We start from the raw sequence: 14,464 nt of genomic DNA on the forward strand, positions 1-14,464 counted from the left end.
CCACGAATCTGCCTTTCTGTCTTTGGTGGTTGCATTTCTTGGATTGCCTTGATCTTCTGAGGGTCCACTTCGATTCCTCTTTCACTGACCATGAATCCAAGCAACTTCCCTGACGTGACCCCAAATACACATTTATTTGGGTTCAAACGAAGTTGAAACTTTCGGATTCGCTCGAAAAACTTTCTCAAAGCGATTGTATGCTCTGGCCGAGTCCTGCCTTTGACTATCATGTCATCTACATAGACCTCGACCTCCTTATGAATCATGTCATGAAGAAGAGTAGTCGCAGCTCTCTGATAGGTGGCACCAGCATTCTTGAGACCAAATGGCATCACTCTGTAGCAATATGTCCCCCACTGAGTAATAAATGCCGTCTTCATCATATCTTCAGGCGCCATTTTGATCTGGTTATACCCTGAGAATCCATCCATAAAGGATAAGAGTGCATGTCCAGCGGTATTGTCAACCAGGAGATCAATGTTCGGAAGCGGAAAATCATCTTTCGGACTGGCCTTGTTCAGATCTCTGAAATCTACACACATCCTGACTTTCCCATCCTTCTTGGGCACCGGTACAATATTTGCAAGCCATTCAGGGTATTCAACTACTTCGATGAATTTCACTTCGAGTAGTTTCTTAACCTCGTCATGAACTTTCAACTCCCATTCTGTTTTAAGCTTTCGGAGTTTTTGCTTCTTCGGCTTGATGCCCGGGATTAGAGGTAATTTGTGTTGGACAATGTCCTCACTCAATCCTGGCATGTCGTCGTAAGACCAAGCAAAAACCTCCTTAAACTCTTTTAGCAAGGTGATTAATTCTTCGCGCTCCTTAGGAGATAAAATTTTGCCAATTCGTATTTCCCGAATTAAGGATTCATCACCTATATTTACAGTTTCAATTTCCTCATCGAGTGGTTTAGCTCGGCGACTCTCCTCTTGTTGAATCATATGTTTAATTTCAAGGGGAGTTTCGTCGGTTACCTCATTAGAGGGGGAGTCTTGATGATCATTATTAGTTACTTGATCAGGTTTAGAAGCAGAATCAGCAGAAGAGACAAGTACAGGAATGTAAGCAAAAGAATCTTTTATTTCATCAGAATGAATGATTACATCAGATGACTCGCCCACATCAGGCGTTACAGACTTTGAAACAGAATGAAAAAATAAGTCGACATCAGTATCGACGCGATGGGAAACATGTACAGCCAAAGAATCAATGAATACGCCCTCGGACTCGGACTCAACGCCACCAGGAATAGACTCGTCACCTACTCCAGGAGTAGAACAGACCTCTATAGTACCTGCATCAAAAGAAAAGTTAGAAATGACAGACTCTGGGACGGACTCAGAAACTGACACGAATTTTGAAACGACTGACTCTTTTGAAGGGGCTGGACTATACTGAAAGAATACTTGGGGTATAACCTGTGAGGTCCAGTTATCCAGAGGTCCCTCAGCTGGGGTGATGGAGCTTCTTGGGTTTATGAAGGGTGCGTCTCCTCCGATCATTGCAATGACTGGTGCCTCAACTTGGAACAAAGATTCTAAGAGCTCCGATTCAAATGTATCAACCCAATCTGAGTCTTGCTTCTCTGATTCAACTGCCTTTGCAATCTGCTCAAAGAAAAAGTTCTTCGGCAATTCATCAGCAAAGAAAATCTCTAGACCTGGCAGCTTCTTCCCAGTCTCGTCACACCACGGCTCAGGAAAACCGTAAAACGGACAATCGGCCCCTTCCTTTCTGAATCTACCATTCATAATCATGCTGAACGGTCCCATTGGAAACTCGAAACCCTGGCGGCGGCAATTAGCCCATTTTAACATGTATGCCTTCATCTCTTGGACTTCCTTTCGGGTAGGCTGATACCCTAACCCGAATAATCCATTCATCGCCTTCATTAATGGCCATTCAGTCAGGCCTTGCAGGTTTCTTCCCAGGCCAGCCCCCGGAATATAACCAAACCGTCGCATCATCCTTGCGACATTAACATTGGTGCTTGTTAAAAACATAATTTCCTCCTTCATGGCTTCCGCCATAGTTATAGTAGAGACCTCTAATGAGAATCCTGTCAAGCTGACATCCTTGGCACTTTCATCAACTGATTCGGCAGTTATCTGCCCAATTTCAGGCTCTGGATCTCCCCGTACTGTAATCACCCTGTTATTCCTGACGAATTTCAATTTCTGGTGCAGCGTCGAAGGAATAACTCCGACCTTATGCAGCCAAGGTCGGCCCAGGAGAAGAAAGAAAGAGGTCTTGATATCGAGCACTTGGAATTCGACTTCAAAAGTCTCTCCTCCAATTTCGATCTCAGTGGCTAATATCCCGATCACATCCCTTCTAGTGCCGTCGTATGCCAATATACCTTGCTCAGATGGTATGAAATCTGTTGGTTCAAACCCTAAGGTAGTTGCAGTATTTAATGGGCAAACGTTCAAAGCTGACCCATTATCAATCAAGACTTCCGGCACTCTCTTTTTGTTGCAAATTATGGTGATTCGGAGAGGGCGAACATGGTCTCTTCCTTCTGGAGGGAGGTCTTCGTCAGTAAAAGACAAATCCTGTGAAACTCTCGTTATGGCCACTAAACTGACCAGTTCATCAGGAGTAATCTCAACTGATACTTGGGATGAATTCAGCTCATGGAGCACAACCTGTCTGTGCTTCGGCGACGCCATCAGTAAACCCCAAATTGAAACATTAGCTTGGGTTTTCTTAAGCTGATTCAGCAAGTTATTATCTTCCTCTTCAACAAGTTTCTGCTTTTGCTTCTGATGGTCAACCCCTCTTGCAACCTCAGTGGGATTTTCGACTCTGAGGTCAGCTGGTTTGAAGACTCGTCCACCACGTGTGACATGGCGGAGCTCATCACATTGATCATCTAGAAGTGATAAGTCTTCATCTTCTAGCCTTAAAACATAGGGGATTCTTTCGCTGTTCTCTTCTTCATGTCTGAGGACATATGAACATTCAGCTGGTTCTGCAAATCCCTCAGCCCGAGCAGACAATACATAAGGCTTCTCATTTTCTGTATCACTGTCTCCCTCTTCCCATCTCAGCACGTACGGCTCCTCGGAGATTACTGAGCAAATACGGGAGTAGTCTAAAACAACTTCCTCAGTAAGGATTGCATAAACATTTGGTGGAGGGGTTGCATGTGTCGGCAAAGGATTGCGAGTGACATTAGGAGCTTCAACAGAAATTTTCTTTGCCTCAATCATATCTTGGATCTTATGCTTTAAGGCCATACATCTATCAGTCAGATGTCCGACACCCTGATGATATTCGCAGTAGTAATCCTTCCTCCAATACCTCGGGAGAGGATTCAGAGCTTCCCTAGGCTCTAACAGCTCAATCTTCTTGTCTCTCAACAGCTTCTTCAATGCTACTGACAAGGAATACGGCAAAGGATCAAATCGTCTTGGCTCTTTCCTCTCTGGGCGACCTTCGCCAAAATTCACTCTCCGTGTTGGCGGGGCAGTATTCATATTGTGAACCTCTTTAGGTGCAACCATAGGTCTTTTTCCTTCTCTTGAATCAGAAGGAACTCTCGATCTCAAACCCTTAGACAGTGCATCTTCTATTTGGGTTCCCGTCTTGATGAGGTGATTGAAATCAAGGAAGTACTGGATGGCCATGTGATGATAATATTGTGGAGACAAATTCTTCACAACAATTTTAATTTGATCCTCATCTGCCAGACGATGAGTCATCTGTGCGGCTTTCCTTCTCCATCTGCGGATGAAGGAAGTAAAAGTTTCATTATGGCCTTGTTTCAAAGCCTTAAGATCCCTCTTGGTTACGTCGATCCCCTCTTCCATAGAGAATTGTTCGACGAACCTATTGGCAATATCTTCCAAGGTTCGGATCTCTTCAGACTTTAGGCTCAAGAACCATTTCTTAGCCACTCCGATCAAAGATCTGGGAAACAAAAGAGCAACCTGCTCCGGAGATAGACCATGCTGTTGCAGAAGTGGAAGCACGGACATCAAATGGCTTCTAGGACAACCTGTCCCATCGTATTTATCCATATCCGGCACTTTGAATCTAGGAGGCAGTGTGACTCCTGGATATATCATGAAATCGGCCATATTTAGCTTTTTCGGGCCTTGGAACTTGATGTTCTCCATTTCCTTAGTTAGCTTGTCTATTCTGTCTGCCATCACTCTTCCTTCATTGTCTCTCTCCAGATGAGGGAGACAATTATGTTCTGCATACTGTTCGTCCTCGATATCATCTTCAACATTCAAAACCGCAGGCCTGGCCATTGCAAGAGGTGGAGGAGGTGTTATTGAAGGGTGCTGAGCCACATGCTCTTTGGAGGTAGACTCTCTATCATTTTTCATACGGGCTATCTCCTCATTCATGTTATTCATCTGCTGAAGCATAGCCTTCATCATCTCACTCATCTCAGCTATAGCGTTTGCAGATTCAGCCATCTGTTCAGGAGTAAATTGGACGGGCGAAGGGATTTCCTGGAGATTGGAGAAAGGTAATGCAGGGGAGGTAAAAGAAATTGGTGAGGAAGAAAAATGACTCAGCCTGGAATCAGCGGACTGACGGGACCAGGTTGATTTTGAAACGAGGATTTTCTTAGGAGCAATGGCTGCTCAATCAAGAATCCTGATATGGAAATATAAACACTAGATTAAAAAATTTAATAATTAAGATAAACTATTCTCATCAAATAATGACAAGAGAAACAGAAAACACACTTTCATTGATAGAAATTTGGGATTACAATTGATGAAAACATCAGTCTTTGATTTCAATTAGACAAACAAATGGTAATTGAAGAAATCAATACGACAAAAATATGATAAGGTCTTCAAGGTCTTTCGATACGGGCTCTCTTCCCCTCGGATTCTTCTGAAAAATCATTCCGCCCGATTTTAGACGATAGAGCAAATCTCTGACTGATGACTTTGTTTCTCCAGGCAGTTACAATAGACTGGATGAGATCAGGAGTAAGTTTCTCGCAAAGAGGAGGAGTTACGATTCTGGGAGGATATGGCTTTCCCGTAATCTGGTAAAGCAAACGCATGGGTGCGTAAAAGGTTGATTTTTCCAAACCCATAAGATATACAAAGGAATATGGGTAAGTACTAGTAATGACCTGAAGGCATGAATGACTCACCATGTGAAGTTGGTTATGGTCTACATGCTGCAACCAATGGTGCCATTCGTCAATGGATTGGGGTTGGTTGGCCATTGATTGCCATGACGAATGATCCCTAAGGGTATACTTAACGGAATTTTGTGGCTTAAGAATAGTAAGCTTTTCACAAAGCCACAAATAAAGCAGTTTAGCACACCCATAGAAACTATTTTGGACTTTTGAAGGATCAATACGATCTAGTCCTAAGATAGTTTCTGCTAACATAGTAGGAATAGGATTTCTGCCTTTGTTAATCTGGTCTACTATGCCCAGCAAAGCCAATGGGGCAACACGGGGGTCGCCACGAATGATATGGCGAGCAAAAACTCCAAAGATTAAGGCACTACGCCGACAGCTTTGGAAACGGGAGTTAGTAGGGTCAGTGTTTTTAGAAAAAATTTCAAGCTGTATGCCCTAACTAAATGCAGGTTAGCTCTAAGCTAATGCAGGTGGTTCCTATAATCTATGTGTAACTAAGCTGTATATCCTAAAGAAAACAGTAGGATCTATCGCATCTTAGACCTAGTCATCAATTGGCGATGTGGATCGCCAACTGACCGGACGGAGGCGAAAAACTCCTAGCTAGGACTCACTCCTAACTCTAACACAAACAAATAAAAACACACAACAAACAAACAACGAACGAGGGAGCAACTCCCGACTCAAAAACTCTCCAACTAGGACAACCTCCTAACTCTAGAGGAAGATCCTTTCGAAAAAACAATATTTTGAAAGATTTTTGTAATTTTGAAAGATTTAAAATGCTTATTTTTAAAGGTTTGGCTGGACTTGGGATGTGAATCCCAAGCTGCACTACGTACCTCGTGGAAGAGGATCAAGCCAACGTAGTTCGGAACAGATTTCCTAACTACTCCTAATGACTCAAGATTTTTGAGATTTTTGGTTTTTCAGATGTTTTTGATGTTTTGGTTGTTTTATAGTGTTTTTTGAGTTTTTGACGCAAGAGGACTGAATCCTATCATCATAAGGGGAGGACAGACTCCTGAAATCTCGCAAAGGTTGGACAGCATCCTATGCTTTGCGGGGGGGAATGAACAGAATAACAACTCTGCAAGGGTTGGACAGCATCCTATACCTTACAAGAGCGGATAGAAAAACACAAGACTTGATGAGAGGTTGGATAAAATCCTAACCCCTATGATGATAGGACTGACTCCTGAAAGAAAAAAAAACAGACCCTTTAGCTAAGGACAGACTCCTAGGCTAAGGACTGACTCTGAAAACAGGATTCTAAGGAGGTGCTAATGAGACAAAGCCTATCTCCTAAAAGAAAAAGAGATAAAGAAGGGTGCTAGTGAGACTATCAAGCTAAGATAAAACTCACAAGTAACAAGGAAAAAGAGACCTTGCGCATATTTAGCAAAGGTAAAACATCCAGCCGGGCCGGACAGCTACCTAGCCCTAGGGTGCAACAAATGTGCAACCCAATACCCATAAGGGTAAGGGGTATGTTGCCAAGCCGAGTAGGATGTTCTCCCAAAACCAAATGATGCGCAAAGAGGAGGTTTAGCAAGAAAATGAGACTAGGTAAGTCTCTTAGACACAGAGGTAGGATAGAGAAAAATACTAACAAGGAAAAAGAGACCTTGTGCATATTTGGCAAAGGTAAAACACCCAGCCGGGCCGGACAGCTACCTAGCCCTAGGGTGCAACAAATGTGCAACCCAATACCCATAGGGTAAGGGGTATGATGCCAAGCCGGGTAGGGTGTTCTCCCAAAACCAAACGACGCACAAAAAGAAGGGTTTAAGACCTATGAGACTAGAGGTAGTCTTCTAGAGGTTAACTCAGGTTGATTCATTAATGAGACAATGCCTGTCTCCAAAGATTTGGATCTAAAAGACTAGGTAAGTCCTTTGAGAAAATAGAATGCTATTAGGACTGTGCAAGTCCCCTAGAGATGGTCTTGGGCTAGCGCCTTCATCGCCCCTTCAACGAGAGGGAATTCTAATATCTAAAGAATTTTAACAAAATCTAAAAGACTGTGTTAGTCTATCAAAAAAAAAAGAAAATGCTACCAGATAATCGCAAATTTTATTCTAAAAATAAATCAAGTGTTAAGCAAAAAAGAATATACAATTTAATAATAATCATAAAATGATAAATAACATTAATTAGTCCAGACCAGCCGCTGGATAGCCTAATAAAGTAAAAACAATATCAAACACTTCAAAACCAACCACAAACCCCAATACGGGGACTCCAATGAAATCAGATGATGCCAAAGTAATCATCTGATATCAAATACACATGATAATATTTCTAATCCCGCCTTGAGATCAGACAGTACTCATGTCGATAATATCGAATAGAGTAGTCATCTGATCTCCTTCTTCCTATTAACAATTTATTTAAATAAAAATGAATGAATATAATGAACTTTGATGTAATCTCACCTGAACAATCTATTTATTTTCAGAATCTAACTCAAAATTAAATAAGAGGAAAGAAGAGAGGAGAGAGTATTATCATAATCCAATAAATCTCTCTAAGGGTGGGCTTAGGCTATCGCCTTCATCACCCTTGCAATGAGAGGACAAATTATAAGGGTTTTTAAACACTGAATAAGTCTAAGAAAATAAGAGGGTAGATAAGAAGGGGGGTCAATGAGACTAAGCAAGTCTCCACAAGAGAGGGGCTCCATATATCTCTTTTATTTCCCTTGCAATGAAAGGGGATTCTAATGATGAGGCTAAGCAAGCCTCCTACGTGCAACTCATTAATGAAAATACTATTGGCAATGAGAAATAATTACATAACCCACGTTACTATCATCAGCACATAAAGAAAGAAGTAGAACGTTACCTGATCAATATAATTACAGCCGAATGCTTCCTTTTTCTTTACATCTCCTTATAAAATATATGAAGAGATAATAGATAAGAGGAAAATCTAAATGACGAAACACTAACCAAAAATATGATTTTGAAAATATGGGAAATGAAATAATGTAGGGAAGGCTATTGACGTTCATGATATTAAATTTTCAATGGTTCAGACTCAACTTGTCTTATGTTATTCAAAGAATTATCAAATGGTTTTTACCATTCCTAAAAAGGATTCTCACAAAAATACATTTGGAATTAGTAGAAAATATCACCAACTCACAAACAAATATTGAAAGAAAACAGAGTGGAGCTTATACATTTATTAACATATGGATGAACTGACATCACTTCTTTCTAAAGATAAGATAAGCTAAAACTGGATAAGGGATAAGACATGGTTGAATTGATCTCATTATGTGGTTAAGCAACTTAGATTTTTACTAGCTTGTGAACACGATTTTGCCTAGGTAATCTTCCAAAAGTAATGAAGTCAGCAAAAGTCCTTTAATTATTCATAGGCTGATTTTTAGGAACTAAAAAAAACAATGATACTAACCAATTCCCTGTTTGAAATTACACAATACAACCTATTGACATTTGCACTGTTATATATATTTTTAACATTTGCACTAAAGCCTTTTTATCTCTTCCATCTAACACGAATATAAAATCCATCACATCTTAATAGAAAGGACAAGCTAATATAATGTAAATCTCAGTTTGCAAAGGCGTAGCTACGGGCATTACCCTGTTTCTTTCATAATAATTTTCTTAACAATATATACACTATATCTACTAAAGGATAATTGGGTTAAACAAAACAAAAAATGACACTAACACCTTCACACTGACACCCATATATTTCATTGTCAATGTGATCACTCAGACATACAACTCATTTCCTTTATAAATACAAAGATCAAAAATAAGTACATGTCTATGCCAACTTGCTGTCTTACTACTACCCTTTTTAACAGATATTGATATTTTGAAATTTCAGGTTTTTTCAAAGTAACCTGGGAAACTACGGACTGCTGCTTCAATTTAGAACATGTTACTTTTAGCTAAAACTATTAACAGCTCTTTAATATATTAAAAAAAAATGAATATGATATATAAAAGAAATTAAGCTAGAGTTGACAAGAACTGAAATAGAGGCATTGAAACAAGATATAAGATTAACAAAGTTCAATCAAACGAGACTAATTGTCTACAGATATATTTACACTTTAGTGACCTAGTAAGTGCACTGACTTGGCTTGTTCTTTTTTTTTTTTTTTAACAAAAACTTGATTTCCAACTTTAATTAATTTCCAAGCAAACATCTATATCAAATTTCAATCAAATATTAGCAACTGAAACTTGAAATTGATATAGAGAAATCTATAGAAAGAAATGAACACAAATCAAATGATCATCTCAAATCAGTGTAAGGAACAACAGCTTGTTCATCAATATGAAATGTAAATTAGGCAAACCATAAGGTAATCAAAATTATAAACCTATCTTCGAATTGACAAATAAAAAAAATAAAATAAAATAAAAATAAAAAATAAATAAATAGAGAATTATCTGAGCAGAGAATTGATCTGAAATTAAAAGAGGTAGAAGTAACTTACTTGAGTAGGTTTTGATGTATCCTCTTCTCTTCTTATTTTACTTTTTTTTCTTTTCCAAAATCAGAGAAAGTTAGGGCAAAGAGATCAGCAATTCTCTTCTTCTCTTATCCTTTTCTTCTCCCTATCAGAACTTTGCCTCTTCACTTAAAAATTATCTTTAATCTTTCTTTTCAACAAACACAGAATCGAAGAAAAATGAATGTTCAACAGATAGTCGGAATCCATGAATATTTGCTAAAGAAGATGACCGATAGGCTAGGCTTTGAGTTCTAGATCAAAGAAGAAGATCGGGGAAGAGAAGCTAGGGTTTAGAAAGAGGTCTTGAAGGCAAAATAACAGCAACTAATAGCAACTAAGGATAAAAATAAGAAGATCAAGGTGAGAATCTAGCCGGAACTCCGACGATCTCGTCGGAGGGATGAACGGAGAAGAAAAGGAAAGAGGGTTAGGAATTTGGGGATCTCGTTTTCTGATTTCAACGATTTTTTTTTTTTCTCTCCTTTTTTTTTTATATATAAAAGAAAAGCTGCTGGTATTAGCACTATTAGTTGATGGGCGCACAATTTGCGGAAATTTTGATAAGCGCACGAATGAATCGTGTCTTATTCGGATAAAAGAAAACGCACCATTCCAGAACAAATTCGCCCCCTCTCAGGATAGACACACCCCCCCTTTTCTGGTTTATACTACGGCATTCTCTCGGCTCGCTCGCTAGGCAAACGCGCTCGGAATTCAATGAAATTTTGCAGGGGCCTTGGCGGAACCCTAAGCTAGCTCGGGCTGAAATTTGGGACCCTAGTTGATTGATTTGGTAGGATTTTGCTCAAACTTGGAGGGTTTAGGGCACGGTCAAAATGGGGTGTCTACACCCACATCAAAAACCCATTTCATCCCTCTTCGTTTTAGCTCTCATCTCCATTCCCAACATCAATTTCACTCAAAACCATATCCCCATTTTCGCTGGAAAGCTGCAGAGGAGAGAAAAATAACAGAGAAAGAAAAGGAAGAGTTGAGCCACCATCACCATCTCCTTCTTCCATTTTCACCCCATCTTCAACCGATCACATCCCTCTTCACCACCATTAACTCCGGCCGTGCTCCGGTCAACCTCCAAAACCCACCACCATCAACCTCCATCTCTGATCTCTGCAAACCCATTTTCTTTTCCCCATCCCACCTCCACTGACCACCTTCCTTTTCTTCTTATATATCTCAACCACCAGAAAACCCATTTTATTTTCCCTCAAACCCATTTCATTTTCTCCTTAAATCCAACCTCTGCAAACCCACCATCATCTCCCACCAAACCTCCGGCCATTTCCACGGCCACCATCAACTTCCCCTGTTTTTTTTATCCCTCTTCACATACCACTGTATTGTTACCTCCATCAAACCCAAACCCATTCCATCACTCCTCTTTGCCTCCTTCAGCAATTTTTATCTCTCCCTACCACCCTTTTTCGAATCCCACGTCGAAACCCACTTCAACAGTAGCCATGATCCCTTCCTTGTCCTTTAATCAATTCATTCACTGAAACCCAGAATTATCCTAAACCTCTTCATTGATAAAGTCTACTGGATCCATTACCCGTTGTTGTCTCTGCAATTCCCAATCGCAATTACGGCTGTCATCTCGCGGCGCGGAAATCATCTCTAGATTGGCGATTTTAGATACCAGTCTAGTGAGGAATCTTTCTAGGAGAGTTTCAGGTTTCTCTTGAGAGGCAAATCTGAGCATTAGAATAGAAGAGAAGATCAACCCAAGAGCATTTCAAGGAGCAGAAATTTGAAAGGGGAAGGGTTCTTTAGTTAGTGAAGAAGAGCCTCGGCGTCTAATCTCGAAGAGTTAGGAATTAGTTTCAAGGACGAAAGTAGAGGAAGAGGTAAGATCAACCCAGTCTCTCTTTTCTTTGATGCAAATTCCTTATATGTTTGGTAATTGTTTTTGCTTGGATTTTACTTCTCCAATTCTTTGCTGTTTTATTCATGTTGCTAAGCCAAATCTGATTGGTAGATGGATGGATAGGTTATTGTAATTTGGTTTTCATCTTGAATCTCACTTGGTTTTAGGGTCAAATCCCGACTCGAATTCTGACCAAAATCGATCCGGATTACGCTCCTAGTCTATGTAGTCTTTATAATGTCAGTTTGTCATAGCGTTGTTAGTATGGTTCTAGTTGTGTGAGGCCAGCTTCCTTTCTTTTATCCTCATTGAGCAGGTTTTGTTTTATATGGGGTGAGTAGATTTATGTGGCTGACTATTGAATGGATACAATGATGAAGTTGCATGGCTTGATGACTCAAACGATTAATTTTAATTCCATCAGATTCTTGGACTAGCTTTGCAGCAGAAGTCTCCTATTTTGTACTACTTTCTTAGGCTATTGATATTCCCATTACTATGTTCCAATAATCGCATAAATTTGCTTCTTGACTCATTGTTCGGCTGGCTGTCAAAAGCTGTTACAATTATAGGTAAATTCCCATGAGCCAATCAATAAAGAAAAGGCAAATTGAGTCCGTCTTATATGGAGATATAGTATTGTAATATCAATAGCCTCTCTGATCAATGTATCGTTAGTATACTCAGCTTATATTCCCGGTTAGAGGTTAATTCCGTTGATTCTCATCTTGTCTCCTCTACAATGAAGCCTTGGCGATGACAGAATATTTCTTGAGCCAACCCCTTGCCCTTCCTATCATTTTCCCCATCTTAGGGTCTTCACAGGGTTTGAGGGGTTTTCTTTCTTTTTCGGGACTATTCTTTGCACGTTCCTCGGGATCCTTTTTGAGTTTCGGGATTCTCTCGATTTTGGGAACACTTTGTCGGGTCGGGCGATGAAGGTGCTAGCCCAACCCCATCCTTAGGGGACTTGCTCAGTCCAAGTAGCATACCCCTCATTTGTATATAGGAGACTTGCCCAGTCTCATCAGAACCTTTGTTTACGTCATTTGTGTCTCAGAGACAAGCCTTGTCTCATATAGAGAGTTTCCCCTTTAGGAGGCTTACCTAGCCTCATGTTAGAGTGGCCTCCTCTTTTAGAGCTAGTCTTTGACTTGATAGTGTTATTAGAGAGTCTCTGACTCATTTGTACTCCCTCCCTAGTGTTATTAGTTAAGAGTTTTTCCATTTTAAAGACTAACTCAGTCTTATTAGATCTTTGCTCATTTGAGATCTTAGATTCGTTTTCTCTGTTCTTGGGACGCTTGTTTACTTATTGTGGTTCGTCTCTTTGAGACATTAGTTGATTGTTCAGGATTTTCCCTTTTGATTTAGGGCTTTGCCCTAGTTTGTGGTTGTGTTTGCATGTTCCCTTTAAGATTGAAAGCATTTAAAGGTCCAGAGCATTGGAAAAGCTTTAAAATCCAAAAACATTAGAAATTTAAAACATAAAAAACCTTAAAAAATCTAAAGTGTTGAGTGTTTCTTTTAGAAGCATAGTTTGAGAGTTTGTTTCGAACTACGTTGTCTTGATCCTCTTTCACGAGGTACGTAGTGCAGCTTGGGATCTTTATTCCAAGTCCAGCCAAACCTTTGTAAATAAATCATTCAAACTCTTTAAAAAAGTATAAAAATATTTTTTAAACCTGTTTTCAAAAAATATTCCTCTAGAGTTAGGGCTTTGTCCTAGAAGGAGAGTTTTAGAGTTAGGGGTTTGTCTTTGGTTTTAGTCTTTGATTTGTTATGTGCTTGTTTACGTTTATTTTAGAGTTAAGAGTTTCGTCTTTGATGTGTTGTTTGATTGTTGTGTGTTTGTGTTAGAGTTAGGAGTCTGTTACGCCTCCGTCCGGTCAGTTGGCGATTCACATCGCTGACTGATGACTAGGTCTAGGATGCGCTAGTGATCCCATTATTTTCCTTAGGACGCACAGCCTAGTTACACATAGGTTGTAGGAACCACCTGGATTAGCTTAGGGCTAACCTACATTTAGTTAGGGCATATAGGGTGTCCTAAAATCCACAATTCACTGGAATTTAAATAATCGCACAAGAAGCTTTAATAACTAGTCCATTCTTTTAGATCGAGTATAGGTGTAGACACCCCATTTTGACCGGACCTTAATTCCCAAGAGCGAATAAAATCCCGAAAAACTGAACGCCAAGCAATTTAACCCAAGTTGCACCTCAATCCTTAGTTTTATTCCAAAAATCAATGAAAAGGGGGTGTGAAATATCCCATACAGGAGTGTCGATATCAACCCTATATGTAGCATAGATTAGAGCAAAATGTTGTATTCATTGTTACCCCAAGGCAGCCCTTGTTGGATAAAGAGTAATCATAATTTCACAGAGAGGGAAGTGAATCAGGGATTAAGGTGGCTGTCCATAACAAAAGAAAAGAAAAGGCAATTTCATTTTATCCTTGTTGTTCAATGGACCACCCCTAGCAATAGAAAAAAGATGGCAAAATATACATCAAGGTGCCTGTCCAATGAGGGGGTTTTTGTAAATATGTCATTTCTATATAAATTACTTGTTAGAGTTCTCAAAGAGAGGGGTGCTTTATCGAAAGTGGGCTGTCTCTGGAAGCATAAGGGGGCTTATATGTATCATTTTCTATATATAGAAAAGAGAAGGTTCGAGAGGAGTGCAGCTACCAAGTCAAAGGGGTGCTAACATTAGCTCGCCTTCATTCTATAAAAGGGAGATCGGTTAAGTCTTTTAAGAAGGTGGTGAAATTTTGAGCACGGAAGTGGCGATATCAATCCCATGTGCAAGTCACTAAAGTGGGTATAATTACAAATCAAGTGGGGGGGTGTGCATTTACTAAGGCAAGGGGGTGTCAAAATTAACACACCCTCATCTATATACCATCGAGGTCTGTTGGTAGGGGATC

General features: G+C 39.9%; 1 protein-coding gene across 1 annotated transcript; it reads right to left on the reverse strand.

Annotated features, from left to right (window-relative positions):
• Positions 1-1,596: 1,596 nt before the first annotated feature.
• On the reverse strand, positions 1,597-4,367 carry LOC143878944 (uncharacterized). Its single transcript, XM_077381160.1, has 4 exons — positions 3,804-4,367; positions 2,271-3,665; positions 1,667-2,183; positions 1,597-1,613 (listed from the first exon to the last, which is right to left on the reverse strand). The coding sequence occupies exons 1-4, from the start codon at positions 4,365-4,367 to the stop codon at positions 1,597-1,599; spliced, it is 2,493 nt and encodes an 830-aa protein (XP_077237275.1).
• Between the last annotated feature and the right edge of the window lie 10,097 nt (positions 4,368-14,464).

This window comes from Tasmannia lanceolata, unplaced genomic scaffold (genome assembly GCF_043159265.1).
Source record: "Tasmannia lanceolata isolate RefF3 unplaced genomic scaffold, GAP_Taslan_0.1 ptg000006l, whole genome shotgun sequence".
Classification (NCBI taxonomy): Eukaryota; Viridiplantae; Streptophyta; class Magnoliopsida; order Canellales; family Winteraceae; genus Tasmannia; species Tasmannia lanceolata.

Coding starts and splice junctions, on each gene's coding strand:
- LOC143878944 (XM_077381160.1), bottom strand. CDS start 4,367: ATGAATGAGGAGATAGCCCGTATGAAAAATGATAGAGAGTCTACCTCC. Junction 3,666..3,803: donor CTATGGAAGAGGGGATCGAC/GTAACCAAGAGG, acceptor ATTGTTGTGAAG/AATTTGTCTCCACAATATTA. Junction 2,184..2,270: donor CTTTTGAAGTCGAATTCCAA/GTGCTCGATATC, acceptor ACGCTGCACCAG/AAATTGAAATTCGTCAGGAA.